This window comes from Salvelinus alpinus, chromosome 29 (genome assembly GCF_045679555.1).
Source record: "Salvelinus alpinus chromosome 29, SLU_Salpinus.1, whole genome shotgun sequence".
NCBI lineage: Eukaryota > Metazoa > Chordata > Actinopteri > Salmoniformes > Salmonidae > Salvelinus > Salvelinus alpinus.
In genome coordinates this window covers 20,512,035-20,539,411 of record NC_092114.1, presented here as the reverse complement: position 1 = coordinate 20,539,411, position 27,377 = coordinate 20,512,035, and the positions used below count along the sequence as shown (strand labels likewise).

Sequence of the window (27,377 nt, the reverse complement as noted above, 5' to 3'; positions counted from 1 at the left end):
CAACCGAGGATAAACGATTTTGAACCGCTTCAGCACTCGGTTCTGTGAGCTTGTGTAGCCTATCACTTTGTGTCTGAGCCATTGTTGCTCCTAGACTTTCCACATCACAATAACAGCACTTACAGTTGAATGGGGCAGCTCTAAGCAGGGCAGAAATTGTATGAACTTGTTGGAAAGGTGGTATCCTATAACGGTGCCACGTTGAAAGTCACTGAGCTCTTCAGTACGGGCCATTCTAATGCCAATGTTTGTCTATGGAGATTGCATGGCTGTGTGCTCGATTTTAATACACCTGTCATTAACGTGTGGTTGAAATAGCCGCATCCGATCATTTGAAGGAGGATGCGTAGTGTACATAGGCTAACTGAACAAGAACGTTGCATATTTTCAGTTGCCCTGCTGGCAGTAGTGACGTGTGTGAGCGCTGTTCCATGTGGCGCCACACACAAGACTAATGTAGCTCCTCGGAATGGGGCAGATGATTTTGCCATCTTTGGATTTCAGTTTGTGGCTCTGGTAGATCTCTGCTGTTTCTCCGTTCTGCTTCACCGGAGTTCAGGATGCGGCTCGTGTTGTCTGAAATCCTGCTTGCAGAGGTCAGGCTCTGTCACGATTAGAGTTCAGACGAAACCGGTGTTGCGCGACCGTTCTGGTGGTCCTCCGGCACGTGCGCCTTCAGCTGTGTAATGGTGGTCTCCGTATGACCGGCGACATCAACAAGTTGATACAGCAACCTTCCCAATTTCATATAGAGTACCACAGTTTGAGTCATAATACCCATAAACCCTAGCGGTTAAACAAGGAAATGGTTCCAATCGTTTCCCACCCAATTGTCATACTTGAGTAATTGTAAAGATACCTTAATAGAAAATGACTCAATGTCAGGCGGTGGGTGTAGCTGGTGCATGAAGTCAGGCGCAGGAGAGCAGAGCTGAGTGAACGCACTTTACTCAAGAAAATAGCACAAGTAACAGTACCAAATGTGCGAACAATAACGGTTGCCACAAAACACGGGTGAAAACAGCAACCTGACAAAACCAGACGGAAACGTACCGACATGAACAATAAACAATCACACACAAAGACATGGGGAAACAGAGGGTTAAATACATGACCAGTAATTGGGAAATGAAAACCAGGTGTGTGGGAAACAAAGACAAAACCAATGGAAAATTAAAAGTGGATCGGCGATGGCTAGAAGACCGGCGACGTTGACCGCCGAGCGCCACCCGAACAAGAAGAGGAACCGACTTCGGCGGAAGTCGTGACACTCAAGTGAAAGTCACCCAGTAAAATACTACTTGAGGAAAAGTCAAAAAATGTTTGGTTTTAAATATACTAAAGTATCAAAAGTTAAGTACAAATCATTTAATATTCTTTATATTAAGCAAACCAGATGGTGCCATTTTCTTGTTTTTTTAATTTATGGAATGCCAGGGGCACACTCACTCCAATCAAACATTATTTACAAACGAAGCATGTGTGTTTAGTGAGTCCGCCAGATCAGAGGGTGTAGGGATGACCAGGGATTTTCTCTTGATAATTGTGTGGATTGGATCCTTTTCCTGTCCTGCTAAACATTCAAAATGTAACAAGTAATTTTTGGTGTCAGTGAAAATGTATGGAGTAAAAAGTAAATTATTTTCTTTAGAAATATAGTAAAGTAAAAGTTATCAAAAATATAAATAGTAAAGTACAGATACACCCCCCCAATGACTTAAGTAGTTCTTTAAAGTATTTTTACTGAAGTACTTTACACCACTGGTTTCCATTAGGGGATTTTAGAAACACTTAAAATAAAGGCTGTGTTTTGTGTAGGATTACCTTGGTGTGAAGTTTTGATCATGTGTAAATCTCTGTTTTTGGTAGGCATTAACACATGTAAAATACTCAATCTGATTTAGTGGGTCCCTTTTGTCTCATTAATGCATTGTTTTCAAGTTTGTATTAATCCAATATTTTGCCTAATTGTTGCTTTTACAGAGTACTATACTGCCCTACCAAACAAAAAGGCAGTAACTGCTAATTTGGTCGAAAATTAGTTAACGTAATTTTTGTTACATTAAATACATGCTTAATCATGTGGATAAGTTTCCTGCCTCTATTGTGTTTTGGAGAAAATGGGGGTCATGTTAGCAGTAACGGCAACATGCAGGAGAAGGTCCTGTACAGGCAGGTGCTGAGGGAATGTGTGGTGCTCTGAGACGGCCGGACGGCGGTGAAGCTGGTCCATGACGACATGGATGCTGAGCTGAAGCGGGAGGTGGAGCTGGCTGAGGAGATCATCCACCTGATTCAGCAGAAGATCCACCTGGTCCTGGACAACCTCTGGTCAGAGACTGGCCCCCTATTCCCTATTTAGTACACTACTTTTGACCAGGGCCCATAGGCTGCTGTTGTGATGAGTCTTGGATAATAAAACGCACCAATGCTTGTCTCGTTTTTGTACAAGTATTCCAATGACATTAATGAATTATTTGCAGATTGTAAAGTCTTTCTCTCAACTGTTTCAAATCAGTTCCATAGGCATACCTAGATTGCTATCTATTGCTGTGTTTACACAGAGAGCCCAACTCTGATATTTTGCCAAATTATTGGCTGCCTGTGTAAACGCAGCAATTGTGTCTGCAAATTGTTCACCTGATCTGACTGTATATGAATGCATTATGTCCTCACTCTACCTGTAGCTCTCTGAAAGACGTGCTTACCCAGATGATGCCCGACCACATGGACAAGGGACAAGCTTTGAAGCTCAACGAACACTGTTTGACCTTTGACCTCCAGTCACCCAACCTGGGCTACAAGTACCAGCCTTGCCACATCGTCAAGGGATGAGTTAATCAATCAATAGATCAATCAATCAATGAGCGTGAACATCTGTCCCCCGGGTCATATTGTCCTACCTAAAACTTTTTAGTCTAGTTGGAGGTGAAAAGAAAAGCCGGAAAGTTTCACTACTTTAGCGATTTATATGATAAACCCTCTCTCCATCCTCTTTCCCAGAACCCTGACCTATGATCGGTGGTTGCTTACTGCAAAAGACTGAAGCAAACAGCAGAGAAACTGGTCCTGGACTGCTCTTACTTCCGTGGGAATCTGCAGTAAACCCTCTCCAAGGTATAGTACAGGCTGGAACATAGTTTTGTATGCTCCTCCTTATGTTGACTGTATGTACATTAACTGCATTCAACAATGCTATATCAGTGTCTTATTTGGCAAGAGACTGACAGAAAGACTGGCACAGACTCTGTTTATGTTTGGAAAACATATGTCTATCTGATAAATGTCTGTGTCATTCCTGTATGCCTGACTCGCTGTGTGTATCACTGTTGGTGTAGCTGATGAAGGCTCTGGAGACCCAGAGCTGTGCCACTGACTTCGGCCTGAGGAAGAGGCTGAATGAGCTGAGCGCCACCAGGGATGCCCTAGAGTGGGAGAAACACTGTTGTGAAACGTTGTGTAAGCCTAACAGAGACCGAAAGAGTTCTACATAAGAATTATGCAAAACACACTGTAGAAAATGATAGTCATAGTTTATCAATGTAAACAATTCACAATTGTCATTGTGCTTAGTGAATAGTGATACTAATGAGATAAATTGACTGACCTGTAACTGACCTTTTAACCTGTCACCAGGTGAAGGCGACAGTGGTGGTCCTGGTCAAGGAGATGCAGAAGGTGGAGAGACAGATCATGAGCTCTGGCTCTGAGCAGCAGCTGGCCCACACCCGGCTGGATGTCCTGGCCCAGAGGGCCAACTACGAGCTCTGCATAGACCAGGTCTGTCTGTCTGTCACCTGCCTTCTCTCATCCTATAACAGTTTCATGTTAACAATACAATGTTAATTGTTTGTTGTCAGTATGTATGTGTGGCTGCCCTAACCCAGTGCTACCCCTCCAGCCCCACATTGCTCTTCTGCAGGAGACCAAGAACCTGAGGAAGAACACCTTTGGCCTGCAGAAGAAACTCCTCTCTCAGTGAGTTATCCCTCACAGTGGTGAAGATGACAAATTAATCTGCTAAAACATACCTTCTCTGGAACTAACAGTGTGAACATATGACACCTAACTGTTCTATGACAGCAACACCACACACACCTACCTCAATATTGCCTCCTTGTGGTTATGGGTATGAAAGACATTAGGATAATTTTTTGTCTTGGAAAAAAGTTATCTTGACTATATCAACATAACAAAGTATTTTTTCTTGTGTGTATGCTTTCAATTTTTTGCACACATTGTATATAGATTCTCTTTTTTTTCTACCATGTTATTGACTTGTTTATTGTTTACTCCATGTGTAACTCTGTGTTGTCTGTTCACACTGCTATGCTTTATCTTGGCCAGGTCGCAGTTGCAAATGAGAACTTGTTCTCAACTAGCCTACCTGGTTAAATAAAGGTGAAAAAATAAAAAATAAAAATAAAAAATTCAAGTCAAGAGATTGGGTTGGAGCCAAAACCTGCTCGCACAGGGGCCACTACAAGCCTAAAACCATTTGGAATGGGACTTATTTGGAGGACAATTGATTGAGTGTTGTTTTGCGGTCACCCGGACACCTACTGCCTGTCCAGGGGGTGTCACCTCTTTAACCAGGTCAGATTTATTGTAGCAACGGCCCATGGTAACGCAGAGAGTCCATGGCGACATGGGTCGCGCTATCTTGGAAAGTGTGAAGGAATGCGACTGAATGAGAGGTTCCCTATGCGTTAATATCCCGCGAAATGCTCTATTAATGGTATATCAAAAAGAAAACTTCTAGCCGACCACTGTTCTCTTGAAAGTAAATATGGGATGCGGCAGCTCCAGGTTCACGGTGGTCGAGCCCGTGAGATCAAGCGAGTTGGACGGAGGAGAGGTACGCTGCCTGCAGTTCCTAATTTCGATTCCTATTTAAAAACTGTAATCACAATGTTATGAACATGTGTAATACAGAAGGCAAAGTGGAAGACTTTTGGAATGGAATGGCTCACATCCGGCGTGATGCGCGCCAGAGCGCTTTTCCTCTCAATTGATTCCCTTATTTGGTTTGCGGGGGGCCTACCGATAGCCTAGTGGCAGTCTTTCTTTTTAGTCAAACTATTTGGCTACTTGATCTAGAAATAAATGTGATACACTTTGTATAATTGCACCTGTCAAAACACCTAAGACACTATACATTTGAGTTTGACGTTGTAATTCTCCAAACAGGAGGACACAGTGAGTAAACAAGGCTGTAGGGGCGACTCTGCAGTGTCAAAGTTAACCACAGACAGTGGAGTGGTCCTGGACACTGGTGAGGTCCCCACCTTACTGGGGGCTGTACCCAGGAAACTATCACCACTGGCAGGTAAGAGGTCGGTGTGTGGTGGGGTGTGTGTGAGAGAGCGTGTGTATCTTGTACTCGTCAGAGACCTCCTATTTGTGTGTGTGTCTCCCACTCAGCCCACATCCCTGGCCTGGCCCAAGAGAGTGGTGAGAGACCCAGGTCCAGTGAGATCCTGGAACAGCTTCTGAGCCAAGGCATCATCGCCCAGCCCAGGGAGAGGGCCAGCGGCGAGGCATACAACATCATGGTGGGTACCGGTCAGGTCTAATGGTGGGGCAGAGCAAATTGTAGCTTCATGTAGTCTCAGCCCTCTATGGTGGCGTCAGAATCAGGTGAGAGGAGGAGTTCCATAATCTCTTGTCATCATAAGACTGGGGCCTGGTTGGATAGTCTCTTGATTAGTTTCCTGGTTATTTATAAAACTGCTGTCATCTTATGGAAGTGAGTGCATAACTGATTGACTATGTCAATATGCCAATGACAGTCACTGTATTGAAGAGATTATATTTTAGAGTTATACTGTAGTTACTATGTAAATATGAGTGTTTACCTAATATGTGTTGTTGGAGTGTGTATTAACTCATGGTTTAATTGCTGTGTGTGTATGGTCAGATTGATGACAGAGAGACACCCAAACGTAGGCCTCCCCCTCACCTGGAGTCTCTGAAGGGCAAGAGGGACCAGTCTGTCACCAGCCAAGTGGACATGGAGGAGAAGATGAGACAGGCGGAGGAGGAACGGAAGGTGAGGATTATGAAATCATGAAAAATATGAATGTTAGGTGAGGGGAATAAGGGAAAACTGGGTTTAGGCGGTTAAATGGGGACCAACTTTAACTATATCTGCCTTGAATATGCCTATAATATACTTGTGTGTCTTGAATATGACCCGTGTGTGTATCTTGAATATGACCTGTGTGTGTATCTTGAATATGACCTCTGTGTGTATCTTGAATATGACCTGTGTGTGTGTGTATCTTGAATATTTATTTGTTTTCTTTCTCATCTCAACAAGGAGGAGCTGAACGTGAACCTGAGGCCTAAGTCAGCTGGTGTCCATGACCCAGAAGCTGCATCAACATCCAGAGAGGGGGACATAGTCAGCCCTGTGGAGGTCCTCCACGCCCCTGATGCCCCTGAGACCCCACCCAGCCCAAGAGGGATCCAGCAGGATCCACTGGATCCAGACCCAACTCAGACTCAAGAAGGAGGGGATGGAGGGAGTGGAGGGGTCAGGGAGGGCGGGGGAGAGGGAGTCATAAGTGGGCTCAGTGGGCAGCTTCTCTCAGCCTCTCTTGAGATGGAGAATGACTCCACATTTCAACAGACTGAGCAAGCTGAGGAGCAATTCTAGCACCTGGCTGGGAGCACCTTATCTGTCTATTGGAGCCCAGTGTGTCTGAGAAGGGAAGGATGGATGAAAGGAGGGAGGGAGAGGATAGAGAGATGGTGCAGGGGGAATTAGAGGAAGAGTGAGCAGGTGAGGGAGAGAGAGATCAGTGATGTCTATTTGTGTTTTGTATACAAAAGAGCCGAGTGTATGTGCATACAGTCTGTTTCTAAGACTTGTTTGATGTATGTGGTATAAAGAGAAGAGATCTCTGAGGATTTACTTTATGATGCAAAATCATACTGTATAAAGGTGGGCAATATTATTATTTGAAATTTAAATCATGAAGATATTTATTTTCCATTAATTTAAAAAAGGTCAAGACACCCCCCCTCCCCTGTTTTGTGTGTTGCAATGGTGGACGTTGAGTTGAAAGCTGTTTTAGACACAAGATGGCGGTGTTTCCATGGAATTAAATTACTTCTTCAGCACTGTTCATTATAGTTCACTTGCAGAAAGTCTTTGGTGTCATGATCATATGTAAGAGTATCTTGGTGTTTTCACTATAGTGTCTAAAAAGTAGGTTTTATTACTTTAATGTTAATTTGGCGACAAGCACCGGGAATTATTGTAAGCTTCTGTGTGGTGGTGTAATGCATCGGATGGTCGGACATTCATTGTATCTGTCCCTAATGTAAATAAGCAATTGAAATGAGAGAGAGAGAGTCAAGAACCCGACACCCTCAGCACACAGGGGGACAAACACCTACCTGGAGGTGACAGCATTCCCTCCCCCATATGCCCCCTTAGATACAACTATGACAACATAACCAACAAAAATGGATCACGACTCCTGCAGCTCTGTCGGATGCTGGATATGTACATAGTCAATGGTAGGCTTTGAGGGGACTCCTATGGTAGGTACACCTATAGCTCATCTCTTGGCAGTAATACTGTAGACTACTTTATCACTGACCTCAACTCAGAGTCTCTTAGAGCATTCAGTCTGTCCTCTGACACCCCTATCAGATCACAGCAAATTTCACACTACTTGAACAGAGTTATGCTCAATCATTAGGCATCAAAGCCAAAGGAACTGAATAATATTAAGAAATTATATATAATGGCCTCCCGAGTGGCGCAAGTCACTGCATCACAGTACTAGCTGTGCCACTAGAGATTCTGGGTTCGAGTCCAGGCTCTGTCGCAGCCAACCGCGACCGGGAGACCCATGGGGCGGTGCACAATTGGCAGTGCACGCTGACATGGTTGCCAGGTGTACGGTGTTTCTTCTGACACATTGGTGTGGCTGGCTTTAGGGTTAAGTGGGCATTGTGTCAAAGAAGCAGTGCGGCTTTGTTGGATTGTGTTTCAGAGGACGCACGACTCTCGACCTTCGCCTCTCCCGAGTCCATACGGGAGTTGCAGCGATGAGACAAGACTGTAACTACCAATTGGATACCACAAAATTGGGTAGAAAAAGGGGTAAACATTTTTTTTGAAATGCTATAGATGGAAGGAAAATAGTGTGGAAATCTACCAAAAAAACAATTAGGCAACAAATTCAATCTGTTCTAGACAATTTCCTGGACAAAAGGTTTCATTGTAATAGTGAAAGTGTAAACTTGGCAGTAGAAAACCTAAACAGTATATTTGACCTCTCAGCTTCCCTATTAAATTAAAACATTTCAAGCAGATAACCTAAGAAAATTAACAACAATGACAAATGGTTTGATGAAGAATGCATAAACCAAAAAAAGAAATTGAGAAACCTATCCAATCAAAAACAGAGACCCAGAAAACCTGAGCCTACGCCTTCACTATGGTGAATCACTAAAACAATACAGAAATACAACATAGAAAAAGAAGGAACAGCACATCAGAAATCAGCTCAATGTAAATTAAGAATCCATAGAATCAAACAATTTCTGGGAAAATTGGAAAACTCTAAACAAACAACACAAACAGTTATCTATCCAAAATGGAGATGTATGGATAAACCACGTATCCAATCTTTTTGGCTCTATAACAAATATACATAATCAAATACAAATCTTAGAATCAACTATTAAAGACTACCAGAACACACTGGATTCTCCAATTACATTGAATGAACTACAGTACAAAATACAAACCCTCCAACACAAAAAGGCCTGTGGGGTTGATGGTATTATAAAATATACAGAACACAAATTCCAATTGGCTTTACTTAAAATCTTTAACATCATCCTCCGCTCTGGCATCTTCCCCAATATTTGGAACCAAGGACTGATCACCCCAATTCACAGATGTGGAGACAAATTTGACCCCAATAACTATTGGGGGATATGCGTCAACAGCAACCTTGGGAAAATCCTCTGCATTATCATTAACAGCAGACTCGTATATTTAACAGCAGACTCGTATATTGTGAAAACAATGTACTGAGGAAATGTAAAGTAGGCAATTTTACCAAATTAACATACCCTGCACACCCTAATTGACAAACAAATAAACCAAAACAAAGGCAAAGTTTCTCATGCTTTGTTGGTTTCAAAAAAGCTTTTGACTCAATTTTGCATACGGGTCTGCTATACAAATTGATGGAAAGTGGTGTTGGGGGAAAAGCATACAACATTATAAAATCCATGTAAACAAACAAGTGTGTGGTTAAAATTGGCAAAAAAACACATTTCTTTCCACAGGGGGTGAGGCAGGAATGCAGTTTAAACCTCACCCTCTTCAACAAATATATCAATGAACTGACGAGGACACTAGAACAGTCTGCATCACCCGGCCTCACCCTACTAGAATCTGAAGTCAAATGTCTACTGTTTGCTGATGATCTGGTGCTTCTGTCCCCAACCAAGGAGGGCCTACAGCAGCACCTAGATCTTCTGCAAACTAAGCCCTTGCGACCTTAGTTTGACTGTTCCCAAATGACCCATCATTACCTTTTGGGTGTTATATGGTTGACAGGTTTGCTGTGTTTTTCAACTGGTGAAAAACCTAGTCTCAGTTCCCAAAATTACAAGATCTGATCACATGTCAGGTTAAGTATTACTTTGACATTTTCTAAACATGACTGTCCTCCTAACGCTCCCTTGTTTAATCAAGTTGGAAGCCCATCCTGATAGTCAAGGATGGTGAACTTGAAGTGGAATGCTGAATGGAATTTGTAATGAAATTCCACAATTTTTTATTTAGTTAGTTACATACTCACATAGCGTTCATTGCGTTAAAGGATATCTCTATACTACAGTATATAGGCTATGCATTTAATTTAACAGGGCCCATTTGGCACACTCCCAATGTTATAGCCTATAAATGTATACTATAGGCCTATACACATCAAATATATGCACATAAGGGATTTAAGGATAACCATTGATGAGGATTTACCAGAGACTCTGTAGCTACGTTTTGTTAGCCAAAATGTAAGGTGATTCTGATTAGTTAGCATGCTGCACGCGAACGGAGACAACAAGGGGACGCAACTCGATGGTATCTTTATTGTGTGGCTGCTGAAACCCGAAACCGACCACTATGCGGCGGCTCTGCTCCGGGCTGTAATTTAAAGGGCGCGTGGGCACGCATTAATAAAATAGTATCTGATCCACCGAGATACAGAAAAGTCGCTCTATCAGGTTGCGGCCGGGGGGAATAGTGACCAAGGAGAGGGCTATGGCATTTCTTTGGTACAGAAGAGTCCAGTGGCAATTCACGCTATTGCATTCCGGTGATGGAGGAGATGACAATTATGACAGCTAGCCAGCCACATCAAATTTGCAACTCATAATATTACTGTAGGCTACAAGCAACCAGGCACATACCAGTATTAGGGCCTATGTAGGCAGCGTGTCTCCATGGCTGACTTAGTCCATAGAGGTGGAACCATATGAACGATTTAGACAATAGTTCCGTATCAGATTTCTCAGTATAAAGTTACAGACCAGTTGTGGAAAACAGGAGGGAGAATCATAATTTTCCACATTCATTCATGAAAGACAAAAGTCAACAGTTTTACAAAGTTTACAAAGTCTTATAGTTGTTATTAGGCCTATTTTAGTTATCACAGGCACTACACGACCCACAAGTTGACATTCATCTGACCTCAAGGCACTGCTGTACTAAAATATACAATTTAACCTATTATTTGTATGATGTATATAATCACAAGCATAAGTAGCCTATTTGAAAAATTATCTGAAGATATGATTTTGTATGGACGGATCCTGCACGGGGCGGGTGCCCAATTGTCCTGGCCGCGTATTTACGCACGTACCGCTCTTCCCTTCAAGTCCATCTAAAAAGGTTATCATAAATTCCATCATTACCCGGCTGAACTCAATCCTGAACGCGTTTTAAAACAGTCCAGTCATCAGTGGCCTTCTATGAGACATTAGGGGCCCAGAAAACGAAACATTTATGTCCCTACCCATTGTGCATAATTCTCTTAGCAGCATCGCGTGTTTGATAGTCCAAAATATAATCTAACACGCTACTGCATTATTCTACAATGAAACTTGAGGCCCAGAGATTACACCTGTCTGCATTGGTCATGCTGAACTGCTGCTGCCACTAAAACACATGCGTCCCTGGGCTGGCCACTGTCTGTCTCCTCTCTGTGCGTAATGGGCCTTCCCGACCCGACCACCTGCTGCCAGGTATCCCTTGGGACAGGAAGAGAACCAAGACCTTCCTTTTTCAAGTTATATCTTCATGGAGTATAATGGGGTCTTGTGTGTGACACTGTGGGTTATTAAGTAGCCGAAACCTTGCCGTGAGCACTAGTCTATACAATTGATGTAAGAACAGATCATTTTAGGGGTATGAAAAACCGAATGACCATAACTTTCCTGGTGGTTTAACATGTGGTAGGTAGTATGGTCCATTCTTCATCACCACTAAGCAGGCATGGATTTTTAATTGTGCGCGCTTCCCAGCTGTTTGCTGGAGCGTGTAGGGGAGCATGTGGGCGGGCAGCAATGCACGCACAGTACCGCCCTCGGTCTTGGAACTGGGTGGAGTTATGGGAAGCACTTTTAGGAATGGGTCACAAACATATTTAGTTAGTCACGACAGTTACGAAGAAGAGTTGCAAACACCTGACGATCTCTTGGACAATCCGCTCCATATCTCCTTTAAGTGTCGAAACATAATCTACCTCGAATCTTGATTTTTGTCGACTTTGTTATTTCCCTGAAGCCTCTCCAGTGGTAAATGTCTTATTGTTCGTTTTTATAGCAATACTAATAAATAACGTAACTAGCTGATAAGAAAACATTGCACTATATTTTTGATTGTTTCTGTTAATACAATTTTGCACTAACATATTGGTGAAGATGCACACCACGCAGAAGGACACGACCTACACGAAGGTTTTTGTCGGGGGTCTTCCATACCACACCACGGATTCCAGTCTCAGGAAATATTTTGAAGTGTTTGGAGAAATTGAAGAAGCAGTCGTGATTACCGACCGACAGACCGGCAAGTCCAGGGGGTATGGATTCGTAAGTATCAATATAGTATTTATTCTTCATAACTTTCTTACACAAAGTGCAAGTGAGACAGTGCAAGTGTCTGTCTAAGGCCTGCATTATTTCAAATGGCAGTAAATCACATGTCATCGTTAAAGTGGGTGTTGGTTAGGCTACTGTAGGCCTATTTCATAATATTTGAAGTTTTTCATAAGTAGGCTTGTGTTTTCAGCTTGAAGCGTTTTATCATTGAAAACACCCGATAGGCGCACACGCGCACTGTTCCGCGCTAACATGTTCAGAAGATGAGTTTTGGGAAGATGATGAGCAGAACCTCATGTCAATGTCTATGAGCATTAATAAGAGACAGATGGGCTACTATAAAACTGGTTTACTGTCATGGTACCTCCCTCCTTGCAGCCATTTAGTTTTAAGCACATTTATGTGAAATATTAGCCTGTAGTATTTGATGAGTTGAGAGGTTTTCCTCGGGTTATTTGAAAAATACCCTACTACAGCACCAAAAACTCTTACATAGTCATTACTCTCAAATAGCGTACTTATAGTCATAAGTAAACTTGACCTCAGAGACAAACAATGTACTGACAACAATTATTTTGAATGGATGAGTATCTAAATCAAATCAAATCAAATCAAATTTTATTAGTCACATACACATGGTTAGCAGATGTTAATGCGAGTGTAGCGAAATGCTTGTGCTTCTAGTTCCGACAATGCAGTAATAACCAACAAGTAATCTAACCTAACAATTCCACAACTACTACCTTATACACACACAAGTGTAAAGGGATAAAGAACATGTACATAAGGATACATGAACGAGTGGTGGTACAGAACGGCATAGGCAAGATGCAGCAGATGGTATAGAGTACGGTATACACATATGAGACGAGTACTGTAGGGTATGTAAACATAAAGTGGCATAGTTTAAAGTGGCCAGTGGTACATGTATTACATAAAGATGGCAAGATGCAGTAGATGATATAGAGTACAGTATATACATATGAGATGGGCAATGTAGGGTATGCAAACATTATACTAAGTGGCATTGTTTAAAGTGGCTAGTGGTACATTTTTACATAATTTCCATCAATTCCCATTTTTAAAGTGGCTGGAGTTGAGTCAGTATGTTGGCAGCGGCCGCTAAATGTTAGTGGTGGCTGTTTAACAGTCTGATGGCCTTGAGATAGAAGCTGTTTTTCAGTCTCTCGGTCCCTGCTTTGATGCACCTGTACTGACCTCGCCTTCTGGATGATAGCGGGGTGAACAGGCAGTGGCTTGGGTGGTTGTTGTCCTTGATGATCTTTATGGCCTTCCTGTGACATCGGGTGGTGTAGGTGTCCTGGAGGGCAGGTAGTTTGCCCCCGGTGATGCGTTCTGCAGACCTCACTACCCTCTGGAGAGCCTTACGGTTGTGGGCGGAGCAGTTGCCGTACCAGGCGGTGATACAGCCCGACAGGATGCTCTCGATTGTGCATCTGTAGAAGTTTGTGAGTGCTTTTGGTGACAAGCCAAATTTCTTCAGCCTCCTGAGGTTGAAGAGGCGCTGCTGCGCCTTCTTCACGACGCTGTCTGTGTGGGTGGACCAATTCAGTTTGTCCGTGATGTGTACACCGAGGAACTTAAAACTTTCCACCTTCTCCACTACTGACCCGTCGATGTGGATAGGGGGGTGCTCCCTCTGCTGTTTCCTGAAGTCCACAATCATCTCCTTTGTTTTGTTGACGTTGAGTGTGAGGTTATTTTCCTGACACCACACTCCGAGGGCCCTCACCTCCTCCCTGTAGGCCGTCTCGTCGTTGTTGGTAATCAAGCCTACCACTGTAGTGTCATCCGCAAACTTGATGATTGAGTTGGAGGCGTGCATGGCCACGCAGTCGTGGGTGAACAGGGAGTACAGGAGAGGGCTCAGAACGCACCCTTGTGGGGCCCCAGTGTTGAGGATCAGCGGGGTGGAGATGTTGTTACCTACCCTCACCACCTGGGGGCGGCCCGTCAGGAAGTCCAGGACCCAGTTGCACAGGGCGGGGTCGAGACCCAGGGCCTCGAGCTTGATGACGAGTTTGGAGGGTACTATGGTGTTAAATGCTGAGCTGTAATCGATGAACAGCATTCTCACATGGGTATTCCTCTTGTCCAGATGGGTTAGGGCAGTGTGCAGTGTGGTTGCGATTGCGTCGTCTGTGGACCTATTGGGTCGGTAAGCAAATTGGAGTGGGTCTAGGGTGTCCGGTAGGGTGGAGGTGATATGGTCCTTGACTAGTCTCTCAAAGCACTTCATGATGACGGAAGTGAGTGCTACGGGGCGGTAGTCGTTTAGCTCAGTTACCTTAGCTTTCTTGGGAACAGGAACAATGGTGGCCCTCTTGAAGCATGTGGGAACAGCAGACTGGGATAAGGATTGATTGAATATGTCCGTAAACACACCAGCCAGCTAGTCTGCGCATGCTCTGAGGACGCGGCTGGGAATGCCGTCTGGGCCTGCAGCCTTGCGAGGGTTAACACGTTTAAATGTTTTACTCACCTCGGCTGCAGTGAAGGAGAGCCCGCAGGTTTTGGTAGGGGGCCGTGTCAGTGGCACTGTATTGTCCTCAAAGCGGGCAAAAAAGTTGTTTAGCCTGTCTGGGAGCAAGACATCCTGGTCCGCGACGGGGCTGGTTTTCTTTTTGTAATCCGTGATTGACTGTAGACCCTGCCACATACCTCTTGTGTCTGAGCTGTTGAATTGCGACTCGATTTTGTCTCTGTACTGGGACTTGGCCAGAGATGGCGTTATATCTAGCTTCTACTCTGGAAAACAAGGAAATAACTCATCAGGAGCTTAGAGCCTACCTAGGACCAAAGATCTCAACTTACTATAAGTAGTGGTGGTTATCTTAATTTTCAAAATATTGACTGACAGTCGGGTTGTGTGTGATATCCATATTTTCTCTATTTGCCTCCCTTTAGCTAATTGAATATGAACATTGCCGAGTCTTTTATTTTTCACCACTTCTTACCTGTGCTCTCTCCCCCTCTCTGTGTGTCCCTGCAGGTGACGATGGCGGACCGCTCGGCTGCAGACAGGGCCTGTAAAGATCCGAACCCCATCATCGACGGCAGGAAAGCCAACGTCAACCTGGCGTACCTGGGGGCCAAGCCACGGGTGATGCAGCCAGGTAAACACACTCTCACACTCACAGTCACACAGTCACATAGAGAGATACCTATAGGTGAAGTATACTTAACTCAGTAGGAAGCAACAGTACATTTACATTTACATTTACATTTAAGTCATTTAGCAGACGCTCTTATCCAGAGCGACTTACAAATTGGTGCATTCACCTTATGATATCCAGTGGAACAACCACTTTACAATAGTGCATCTAACTCTTTTAAGGGGGGGGGGGTTAGAAGGATTACTTTATCCTATCCTAGGTATTCCTTAAAGAGGTGGGGTTTCAGGTGTCTCCGGAAGGTGGTGATTGACTCCGCTGACCTGGCGTCGTGAGGGAGTTTGTTCCACCATTGGGGTGCCAGAGCAGCGAACAGTTTTGACTGGGCTGAGCGGGAACTGTACTTCCTCAGAGGTAGGGAGGCGAGCAGGCCAGAGGTGGATGAACGCAGTGCCCTTGTTTGGGTGTAGGGCCTGATCAGAGCCTGAAGGTACGGAGGTGCCGTTCCCCTCACAGCTCTGTAGGCAAGCACCATGGTCTTGTAGCGGATGCGAGCTTCAACTGGAAGCCAGTGGAGAGAGCGGAGGAGCGGGGTGACGTGAGAGAACTTGGGAAAGTTGAACACCAGACGGGCTGCGGCGTTCTGGATGAGTTGTAGGGGTTTAATGGCACAGGCAGGGAGCCCAGCCAACAGCGAGTTGCAGTAATCCAGACGGGAGATGACAAGTGCCTGGATTAGGACCTGCGCCGCTTCCTGCGTGAGGCAGGGTCGTACTCTGCGGATGTTGTAGAGCATGAACCTACAGGAACGGGTCACCGCCTTGATGTTAGTTGAGAACGACAGGGTGTTGTCCAGGATCACGCCAAGGTTCTTAGCACTCTGGGAGGAGGACACAATGGAGTTGTCAACCGTGATGGCGAGATCATGGAACGGGCAGTCCTTCCCCGGGAGGAAGAGCAGCTCCGTCTTGCCGAGGTTCAGCTTGAGGTGGTGATCCGTCATCCACACTGATATGTCTGCCAGACATGCAGAGATGCGATTCACCACCTGGTTATCAGAGGGGGGAAAGGAGAAGATTAATTGTGTGTCGTCTGCATAGCAATGATAGGAGAGACCATGTGAGGATATGACAGAGCCAAGTGACTTGGTGTATAGCGAGAATAGGAACACAGAACAGTACCTGTTCTGTATGGTAATGTTCTTAAAACATTGAGGCTGTTTGTTCTATAGAACATGCCCCAGGTCTCATCTTATTTTTATTTCCATATTGTCCACATTTTTCCTCACAAATCATGCCTGGTGCAGAATACTTTCATGATGATCCCAAGGCTTATTAATCATTCTGTCACATAAATATGTAAAATGAATGTGTTCAATACATGATTCAGGATGTCCCGATGTGTCTAGAATGAACTGAATTGCTGCATCCCAAATGGCACCCTATTCCCTATATAGTGCACTACTATGGGTACTGGTCAAAAGTAGTGCACTAAAAAGGCAATAGGGTGCCATTTGGGACTCACAGATGACATGAATAAGATCATTAATTAATTTGACCATACCTCATCTCCATCCAGGTTTCACTTTTGGTGTTCCACAAATCCATCCTGCCTTTATCCAAAGGCCTTATGGGTAAGTACTGATGCTTCTTTGTGTGTGTTGAGGGAATGGTTGGGTGTTGATGAGTATACATTTACAAATGACCTCATCAGTGAAAACCTATATGAAACCTCACTAGAGTTACCTCACTGAATCTGTTATTTATAATATATTAGCAGTGATGTCCCTCATTTGGCGAAAGTCTAGCATTGTTAGACATGTTCATACAATGACATGTATGTTTATATAATCTGTTTATGTAATTGTTTTGTGCTTAGTCCTATTTTTCTCCATACTTACATGATTACAGTCCATGATAATTATGTTGAGGGAGAAAAACAGTTTCACAAGTCCTCTTTCTTTTTATCACTGACTACAAAGTTGACCACCAATGTAAGGTCTGTGTGAGTGAAAGAGAAAGTGTGTGTGTGTGTGTGTGCACTTGTGTGTGTATGCATGTGTGTGTGTTTTGTGTTGAGTACAACTAATGGAAAGTTAGAGCCTCAATGACTCAATGTTATCTATCTCTCTCTGGTCCGACAGGCTCGATACAGGTTAACATAACTGGTGGTTTCAGGATTAGTTCTGTGGGCATGTCACAGATCAGACCAGGGAATTACCTGTAATTTCAAACGCACACAAACAAGCTCAAATGGTGATTATAGATGCATGTATGTTGGTTTTTAATTTTGGTTTTGAGTTTTAATTCATTTTGAATAGCAATTAGAGCTTTGTGTGCTTTATTTTTTTGTTACTGTTATGAAGTGGTGTTCATAGCTAAACCGTGTGCTGTCTATTTAATGACCAAAAAAAGTTGGTTTGATGATATTTGGGATGTTCTTTTACGATTTTGTGGAAGAGTGTTGACTTTGCCAGGGGGAGCAAAGTCTTTAAAAAAAAAAATATTTGATGCTTTTGTGTTGTAGCTTGTGGTTTACTTTTTCTTTGGTAACATTATGTTCTATATGTTGTTGGATGTGTTGTTGGAGTGAGGGACGGTTTTCTGTGTGCTTTTTTATTATTCCCCTGTCACCCCTACTCCAAACCAAACCCACCAAAACCATCAACAGCTCACAGCTCATTGCAAGACATTTCTAGGACCTTCTTGGTGTTATTAATTATCTTGCATTAACACCTAACCTCTCAAACTCACCCACAATTGAGTATTTCCCAGGAATTGCATATTCTCTCTTTCTCTCTCTCTTTCTCAAGCCACCAAGGGCATGTGCCGCATGGTCTTTGTCTCTTCTAACTCTCATTCTCTCTTATTTTCTCTCCCTCTCTCATCTATCTATCCGTATATGGTATACTTCAGGGCCGACTCTCAGGAGAGCTGCTGTTTCTCATTCAGAGATGATAAAGAAGAGAACAGTGAGAGGTCCATGACTAGACTGTAAATTGACAGTAGTCACTAACCTTATCCCTTACAGGACACGGGTGACAGATGAGGAAAAGTCATCCAAGGCTAGTAGTTTAGTTGAAGCAGAACACCTACTAATGTGTGTTTCTGTTAGTGTGTGTTTGTTTGTATTTGTCTGACCATACTATTGTATGTGTGCGCACACATGTTCGCTTGTGTGTGTGTCCTTTCGTGTGTAGTCGAGTCCAGTGGTAGAGCAGTGCACCAGAGTCTCTACTGTGACACAAACAAATGTCTGGATGCCACAGCCTCTGAACAAGCTTTCATCACATGGGTCTGCGGCGTTAAGGAAAACAAGCTTCTCCATTGTGCCTCACAAAGGCTGGAGTGCTGACGCTGCAGTCGCATGAAGCCTGCACTGGTAGCGGGGTGGGGGGCTGGGCAGGGGTTCTGGGGCTCACTCCGTCCTGATGGGATGGGACACTCTTTAAAAACAGCAGTCCCGAACGCATGGAGGCTGGAGGTCCCAGGGAGGTTTAAAGGGCCACAGACACATCCAGACAGTGCCACCTGTGCTTTCCAACACACGTAGAAGGCCCAAGGCTGCAGAAAAAAGGATTTGTACCAAATGGCACCCTATTCCCTGTATAGATCACTACTAGGGCCCTGATGAAAAAAGTGCAATCTATATAGGGAAAAGGGTGCCATTGGGACGCAGACATAGATGGGCACAGCTGTGGGAGGGTAGCAACCAGCTCCATGGCTATCACACCACTAGGTATGAGTCTCACCAATGATATGATCCCAACACATGTAGGAGGCTTGATAGATAGGTATAAAGCAGAGGAGGCTGGTGGGAGGAGCTATAGGAGGACGGGCTCATTGTAATGGCTGGGATAGTATGAATGGAACGGTATCAAACACATCAAACATATGGAGATCTAGTTTGACTCTGTTCCATTGATTCCATTCCAGCCATTACAATGAGCCCATCCTCCTATAGCTTCTCCCACCAGCCTCTTTTGATGGGTACTAGGTAAATGGCAGTACGTACAGGTCTGGGATCAGGCTACTGTTTGAGCCTGTAGCAACCAGATCCATTGTTATTATTATAGCACCATGTCGCCCCTCTACGCTTCTCACATTTATCTGTAGCATGACTGGCTGTTCCTCAGCTCCTAATGCAACAGAATCCCAATGGTTCTAATGTGTCGGAGAGCAACAGGTGTGTACTCCTAAACTCCCTACCACCCATCCACTCTTCCCCCTCTCTGGTCGAAGATGTCACCCATCTGACATGTGATTGACACAGACCTTTATTTAGCCTTGAACTTTACCGACCGCAATGTTCCAGACAGAAAGATAATATATTTACACAGAGCATTGAGACACACAGTAACCCTAGTATTTTTAACCTTGCTTGTATCTCTAGGGAAACGAGGGCACTTAGATGGGAGTCAGAGGGTAGCCAGTGCTTCCCATGAGCAACACCGTTACGGAAGTGAATCCAGGCAGATGTGTGTGTTTTGTTTGTTAGGTGACACAGCATTTACCAACATAAGAGGTTTATGCTGTTGGAGATGGAGAAACAGGTTGTAGTAGTATAATGTTGAATGAGATTATGAAGGGGAGAGGGAGAAGGACAAGATAGAGGAAGTGAATAAAGGTATGGTGGGATATGAGCCCAGATGAGTTCTAGGGGTGGGAACATACCACTAGGTACTAGTAAGTCATATGTAGGATGACAGGCAAGCAGAAAATAGCTGGGGCCCAGCCTTCAGCCTCTCCTGTCAATCATACATGAGGCCAGGCAACAAAGAGCATGTCTGAGACCAGATCCACATTACAGGAATGTCGTCATGACTACTTATGGAAACCGTACTTGTGTAGGACTTATTGGCACTTTGCTATATATTTATGGAAAAATAACATTGGAATGAAACTCTTGGGCAGTCTTCAAACAGTCTAATGCAGGACAACAATCATGGGCCATTTTAACGTCTGTCTTCTTCATACTTTGGATGCATCCCAAATGATACCCAATCCCCCTGTATAGTGCACTACTGTTGACCAGATCCCTATGGGCCGGTGGAAAGGGAATAACGTGCCATTTAGGATGCAACCTTTATTTCCAACAACAGCATGTTTCTTGGGCTCCTGACTGGTGCACCGGTCTAAGGCACTGCATCTCAGTGCTAGAGGCGTCACTAAAGACCCTGGTTTGATTCCAGGCTCTATCACAACCAGCCATAATTGGGAGTCCCACAGGTGACGCACAATTGGCCCAGCGTCATCCGGGTTAGGGTTTGGCCGGGATAGGCCGTCATTGTAAATAAGAATTTGTTCTTAACTGACTTGCTTAGTAAAATAAAATTCACCATTTAAACATACAAGTTCAATGCTGTCATTTCATTCTCTACAATTGCAAATATAGTGCTATTAAAAAGCACCTTTGTTGTGTGTTGTAACACTGCATAACATATTTTATGTGGTGTGAAAGAGCTTCTTTTTGTGCCGGTTTTCCCCATACTGTAAGAAATAATCGTTTTTCCGAAAAGAGATGAAAACAGCATTTCAAAATACCTGTTTGATCCAACTTTTGACACCATCCTTCCATCCTGAATGGTACCTTATTACCTGTATAGTGCACTGCTTTTGACCCTGTGGGGATGCATCCCATATCTTAATATAGCTAGTAATGGGGAGGCACAACAATGGTCAGCTTTGACATGTGTTTTTCGGTGGACACTGCATTTTGTTGTTTCGTTGTGAAACCATCCTTTGTGTGTGTGTGTGTGTGTGTGTGTGTGTTTGAGAGTTTTTCTTTGTAGTGGCCCGTGTGTGTGTGTACACGTGTGTGTGTGTTGCGTTTTGTTTTGTTGTGCATTGTCCAGCCTGTGTGTGTGTCTCCACCTTGTATTGTGACTGTAACACTGTGCTGAGACAGCAGCGTGCCAGCAGGCCAGGCCGAGGCATCTGCCAAGAAAGTGTTGTCATAGGAGCGCCCCTGACCCCTGAGTGATAGAGCTGTACTTGAGCTTTTATTTTTCTTCCTTTTAATGTATTTATTCTTTCCTTTTTGTTTCTTTCAGTGAGTGTTTGTGCTGTGTTGGTTATCCATGTGGACTGTTTTGAATTTTTTGTCTTTGACGTCTGTTTCTTGTAGAATTGCTGTTGTTTTTTCCTGTTTCCTCGTTGGGGCCAGTGTTTTGAGATGTGATTGGTTGGATAGTGGAGTGCTGACAATAGGGTTGCCACGATAGATCTTGTCTTTGGTTTCTCCAATCCAGATTCCAAACTGTTTGACTGTACAAAAGATTCCTCTCTCCATCTTGTTTCTTATTGGCTTGATTGATGTCAGTATTTATTTGGTCCGATCAATTGTTAGGTTGTTTCTCAAGAGATTTGAATGACCTGTTGACAACATCATCACACCATGCACACCATCATTCCAGACCATTACAAATCCACACCAGACCACAACTCATTGAAACCCAACACTGACAAATGGTGGTAAGTCAATATAAAAGTGATTGTCAATCATTGTCATAACACTGATTAGGTTACTCAGTCTTCTCTTACTGAATCATAAACTTGACTCCAATTAACACCAGTTTAGTTTTTTTGAGGAATGTCATTTGTGATTTCCCCATCAAGGTCAACGACTTGGGTTTCCTCCACCAAAACAATAGTGTAACTTTCCCAAATGACCATCATCATGCTAGCAGATAGCGCTAGAGAGCCTAGCGAGCCGAGCCTCATGGCCGGGATTTGTCATGAAGGGCTGAATATGCTCATTGTTCCTGATTGCTTATTTAATGAAAAGGTCCCTCTGAGTGCAGCTAGCCTAGCGCCCGGCCCGGGGCTCTTTGTCTAAGCACAGAGGGGGAAACAGCCAGCAGTGTCCTTTTTGAAAACTGTCCAGCTGTCAAAGTGGCAGTGACATTTTCACAATGCCCCCCTCATCTCATGTCCTCTCCCCCTCTCTTCCTCCCAGCGCTGCCTGTGAGCCTCCCTCCCCTCTGTTCCCCATCCCCTCCCAACTAGGACTGGCACCAGAGCCAAATCCACATGTGACCAAGCACACACAAACCAAGTTCTCTCTTCTCGCCATCTCTGGATTGTCTCTCCATGACGGCATCAATCGGTCACTGAAAACCCAAAATGTCTTCCTATCCCTTATCAGAGGACAAAACCCCTCTGAGCTTTGAACACCTCTCCACCAACCCATTTTTTTTATCCCACAGAGAGATCTCTATTTTGGCAACCCTATATCTCTAATAGCTACTTGCAGGCATCTCCGTGGTGTTATTGACTGGTGTATTGATGTGTTGGGGGGCCCTTGGCCGCAGTGTGGTTGGGTTGGTTGCGTTTGGTTCTGCTGTCAAACTTGGGGTTTGCTGCTGTCTGTCAGTGGCTGTGTAAGGCCAGGTCTGTGATCTCTACCTCTAACTCCATGTCTGTTTCTGTCCTGCAGGATCCCTGCTCACTATGTGTACCCTCAGGCCTTCATGCAGCCAAGCACCATGGTCATTCCCCATGCCATGCAGCCCAGTGCAGCCTCTGCCTCCACCGGTTCCTCACCATACATCGACTACACTGGAGCCGCCTACGCACAGTATTCCGCCGCCATGGCGGCTAGCGCTGCTGCAGCCTACGAGCAGTATCCCTACGCTGCCTCCCCTGTAGCGGCCGGGTACATAACTGCGGCCGGTTACGGCTACGTTCAGCAGCCCCTGCCTACGGGCGCACCGGGATCAGCCGTCGCTGCAGCCGCAGCTTTCGGTCAGTACCAGCCTCAGTAACTGCAAGCTGACCGCATGCAATAGCAGCCACTGCAGCCATTGGACACGAGGGGATGGGAGGCCCACTGCTGATTGGCTGTGCAGAGGAAAGGAGGAGGAGGAGGAAGAGAGAGGGGCCATGTTAAGTGACGGAGTCGTTAAGATGGTGGTGGTGAGGTGGGAGCTCCATACAGTAGCTTTCCAACTTGCTGTGCTTAAACCCCCCCCCCCCCACAAAAAAATGAGTAAACGTTACCAATTCACAGAACAAAGTAAGGTGGATATATCCTTATGATTATTATTGTTGTTATTAATATAATTATTACTATTATTATAATTGTAGTAGAGTATTTATTTATAGAAGAGAAATGCAACAACTAAGCTTGGTGTAAAATATTACCTTATGTTCCATTGCTGTCATTAACATAGAAGAGAGAGAGCGTTCTCTTTACGGGACACTTAGACGTGTCCCAAAGTGTTTTGTGTTCTGAAGCCCTTATAACATATATTTATTATCACATTTCGAGGACTCTTGTCATTCTGTCTTTTCAAGTGCATTGAAGTAAATGTTGTGATAATCAGGGAAATGGACCAGTTTCCAGTGTGTGAGTAAAGACAACCTCTGCGTGTCAGGGAGTAGCTGAAATAACTGTGGAGAAAAGGTGAAAGTCTTGTCTCGTGTTAAGAACATATCTTCCTGATGCTGATTGTCCCTTTTTTGACTCTGTATCTTGATCTCTTGACCTATGCAAAGCAAACAGTTCACCAGGAGACAAAAAATCTGCAGGAATAACCAAAAATGCCATCTACTCATCAACTCTTCAAAGGGCATCACAAACAATATGAAGGAAACTCCGAAAGAAAGGTTTTCAGACAATGAGAAGCACCAAATCAGTTACTCTCAAACACATACATTACGCACACACACACAGTTGTGTACATAGTGGTAAAGGACAAAGGGCTCAGTCGTGTTCCCCTCTGGCTCTGTGCAATGGGATCTAGTCAGAGTGAAAGAGAGGGAGGGAGCAGCTGCGGGTGGGGAGGGGGGTGGGACAGTTAGCCCAGCGCCACACAAATGGATCACTCTGGAAAGAACGCATCACTTGTGCTTATTTGTTGAGCTGTCACATTTTAATCCCTGGGCCCATTTGGGAACTGGCCCCTCTGGTCTGTCTGCCTGGCCCTGTCAGCATTTCCACCTCTGTCCTCTGTCCTAGAGCTGGCCGGCTGGGCTGGTGTCAGGTACATACACTGCCCTTCTATCCTAACCCTAACCAACCCCCCCTAGGCCTTGTCCTGTACCCACTCCTCACAGCCTCACCAACCCCCTTGCCCTTGCCCTGTACCCATTCCTCTAAGCCTCACCAACTCCTCCTCTATCCAGACTACACACCCCAACTCCGGAGCTCCTTTCTGTGGGTCTGGAAAGTGGTGGCAGTGGGGAATGTAGAAAGGGGGTGACGGGGCTGCAGGCGCTTGACATGAATCTGGGGGTTCTTTGTGTGCCTCACATTTGTGTTGCTATTTAAGAGTAAGAAAAGAGATCTATTTAAGATATTTATTATCAGAGTTGACTATGTTCTATACGCTCTACGGACAAAGACTTAGTGGCGGTACTGAATTACTATTGTTATGTATTCATCTCAAGGCATATAAGTTATTGAGTAGGTTTAGTTGTATTATTATTAACATACTCTACCAAAAATGTTGATTTATTTAAGATACAATTCTGTATGTGCACTGTACAATTATACTTTTTGCCTTTTTGAAATCTTAGAACATGACATTAAATATTGGCTAGATTAATGCCTTTTGTATGAAACTTTATTTAAATGCAGGCATACTTGCGTGCGGACTGTTATTCTGCCTCTGTGTTTAGAACTGTTGGAAAAGACAAAAAAATCCTGACAAAATTAGCATTATACATTAGAATGTATAGTCATTGTCATGGTTTGGATAGCTGTGCTTCTATTGCTTTTAATATACATCAGATGGGCTATTTTACACTTGGGAATTTTTATACTTGAACTATTTCTTACAAGGGAAAATATGAAAAATAAATGACAAAAAAAATACTTTTTAAGGAAGCTTTTCATTGTCACTGGATTAAGGCATGTACAGTGTTAAAACCTTATTTCAGAATTTCAACACTATTTACTCTAAATTGAAATAAAAGGTTCTATATTTAAACAATGTTTTTTAAATTTATTTAAGATGGATATACGATGTTGAGTTGATCAATTGTGTTGTTTTCAGGTTGGGTAACTTTTTGTGGGGCTTGTTGTGGAGGCCTGAGACCATTAAGTCTCCAGAGCAAATGATGTATGAAAGGTGAAGGTGTTAAAGTTGATGTTCAGCAGGTTCTATGGATACACATGCCCCAGATTTGTACCCTACAACACGAGAATGGCTGAGTCACCTCTTCACTAGGCAAAAGCTTCTCTCTCAAACACACATGGATCTGCATCTCAAATGGCACCCTATTCTCTTTATAGTGCACTACTTTTGACCAGGACCCCTGGTCAAAAGTAGTGCACTATAGGGTGAGTGCCATTTGGGATGCAACTGCTTATTTCTAGCTCCAGAACTCACAGGTCTTGTGTTGTATTATGTAAGGACTGTTCCATCTAAGTGTATTAAACACCTATAAACAGACTCACTGTCTATTTGTGCATACATCCTCAATTCCCAAGCCTCTCATCACCAAAATATGGTTGTAAAACCTTTTGGGAGACTGGTGTTTAAAAACAATGTTCTTAGTTTAGTTGGGTTAAGTAGCTGATTACTTTCCAGTGTGTGTGTGTGTGTGTGTGTGCTTCGTAGACTAACAGTGAAACGCTTGCTTACGGGTCCTTTTCCAACAATAAAGAGTTAAAGATGAAATAAACCGTGAAAATAACATGACTATATACAGTACACTGGTCTTTCCATGAAAGACTGATCAGGTGAAAGCTATGAACCCTTATTGATGTCACTTGTTAAATCCATTTCAATCCATTTAGATGAAGGGGAGGAGACAGGTTAAAGAAGGATTTTTATGTGTGCCATTCAGAGGGTGAATGGGCAAGACAAAAGATTTAAGTGCCTTTGAACGGCGTATGGTCGTAGGTGCCAGGCGTACCGATTTCAGTGTATCAAGAACTGCATGCTAAACAGTTTCCCGTGTTTATCAAGAATGGTCCACCACCCAAAGGACATCCACCAACTTGACACAACTGTGGGAAGAATTGGAGTGACCTTGATAATTTATTGTTAAAACGAGAGGCTGCTTGGATCTTTAACTTAAAGACCCTTGCTCCCTTCGGTCTTAATGTGGACTTTGATCTGAAGCCATTCTTGTGATTGTTGCCATTGTGTTTGTTTGTAGGCTTGTGTGGTCTTAAGTGAGTCTATGATCGTATGCTATCCATTTGTATTTATTGTATGCTGCTCTTTCTATGCCATTTTAATATTTGAGAAATTAACCAATGATATTAGGCCACTCTTGGCCATGATTACAGACACCTGTGTGTCTTGACACTATATATAAACGAGTCATCCCGCAGTGTCTGTGATTGTACCCTGATGAAGACAGCTTGCCTGTCGAAACGTTGGTATATTAAATATTTTTGCATCTGAGCTCCTAGAGTGTGCGGCTCTCCTTTATTTTTAAGGAAGAATTGGAGTCAACATGGGCCAGCATCCCTGTGGAATGCTTTCAACGCCTTGTAGTGTCCATGCCCAATGAATTGAGGCTATTCTGAGGGCAAAAAGGGGGATTGGGGGGTGCAACTCAATATTAGGAAGGTATTCCTAATGCTTTGTAAACTAATTGTATAGGGAGTAGAAAATAACATGGCTATATACAGGGAGTACCAGTACCAAGTCGATGCGCAGGGCTACGAGGTAATTAAGGTAGCTATGTACTGTACATACAGGTAGGGGTAAAGTGATTAGCAGCAGAGTATGTGGTGAATGTGTGTGTGGCGTCAGTATCCATGTGTGTGCATATTATAAAAAGGGTCAATGCAGGTAGTCCAGGTAGCTATTTGATGAGCTATGTAGCTGTCTTGTTTAGGAGTCTTATGGCTTGGGGGTAGAAGCTGTTCAGGGTCCTGTTGGTTCCAGACTTGGTGCATTGGTACCACTTGCCATGCGGTAGCAGAGAGAACAGTCTGTGGCTTGGGTGGATGGAGTCTTTGACAATTTTTGGGGGCAGGGAGCTCGGCCCCAGTGATGTACTGGGCAGTACACACTACCCTCTGTAGCGCCTTGCGGTCGGATGCCAAGCAGTTGCCATTCCAAGCTGTGTTGCAGCCAGTCAAGATGCTCGCGATGGTGCAGCTGTAGAACGTTTTGAGGATCTGAGGGCCCATGCCAAA

The 27,377-nt window shown here is 44.0% G+C and overlaps 3 protein-coding genes across 5 annotated transcripts; all 3 read left to right on the top strand.

Moving 5' to 3' along the window:
• Positions 1 to 521: 521 nt before the first annotated feature.
• LOC139559268 (tektin-2-like) lies at positions 522 to 3,978 on the top strand. Its single transcript, XM_071375101.1, has 5 exons — positions 522 to 2,331; positions 2,688 to 3,117; positions 3,339 to 3,459; positions 3,637 to 3,780; positions 3,902 to 3,978. The coding sequence occupies exons 1-2, from the start codon at positions 2,240 to 2,242 to the stop codon at positions 2,833 to 2,835; spliced, it is 240 nt and encodes a 79-aa protein (XP_071231202.1). The 5' UTR covers positions 522 to 2,239; the 3' UTR covers positions 2,836 to 3,117; positions 3,339 to 3,459; positions 3,637 to 3,780; positions 3,902 to 3,978.
• A 625-nt stretch (positions 3,979 to 4,603) lies between these two features.
• Positions 4,604 to 7,133, top strand: stmnd1 (stathmin domain containing 1). 2 transcript variants are annotated; one of them, XM_071375100.1, is made up of 5 exons: positions 4,604 to 4,858; positions 5,191 to 5,329; positions 5,425 to 5,555; positions 5,921 to 6,052; positions 6,326 to 7,133. In XM_071375100.1, the coding sequence occupies exons 1-5, from the start codon at positions 4,790 to 4,792 to the stop codon at positions 6,659 to 6,661; spliced, it is 807 nt and encodes a 268-aa protein (XP_071231201.1). In that variant the 5' UTR covers positions 4,604 to 4,789; the 3' UTR covers positions 6,662 to 7,133. The 2 variants fall into 2 exon arrangements, with proteins under 2 accessions (XP_071231201.1, XP_071231200.1); XM_071375099.1 differs by having other exon boundaries at positions 4,610 to 4,858; positions 6,323 to 7,133.
• Positions 7,134 to 11,663: 4,530 nt separating this feature from the next.
• Positions 11,664 to 25,671, top strand: LOC139559265 (RNA-binding protein 24-like). 2 transcript variants are annotated; one of them, XM_071375098.1, is made up of 5 exons: positions 11,664 to 11,835; positions 11,962 to 12,129; positions 15,152 to 15,275; positions 16,851 to 16,905; positions 22,710 to 25,671. In XM_071375098.1, exons 2-5 carry the CDS (start codon positions 11,962 to 11,964, stop codon positions 23,035 to 23,037), a joined length of 675 nt encoding a protein of 224 aa, XP_071231199.1. In that variant the 5' UTR covers positions 11,664 to 11,835; the 3' UTR covers positions 23,038 to 25,671. The 2 variants fall into 2 exon arrangements, with proteins under 2 accessions (XP_071231199.1, XP_071231198.1); XM_071375097.1 differs by having other exon boundaries at positions 11,664 to 12,129.
• The last annotated feature ends 1,706 nt before the right edge of the window (positions 25,672 to 27,377 follow it).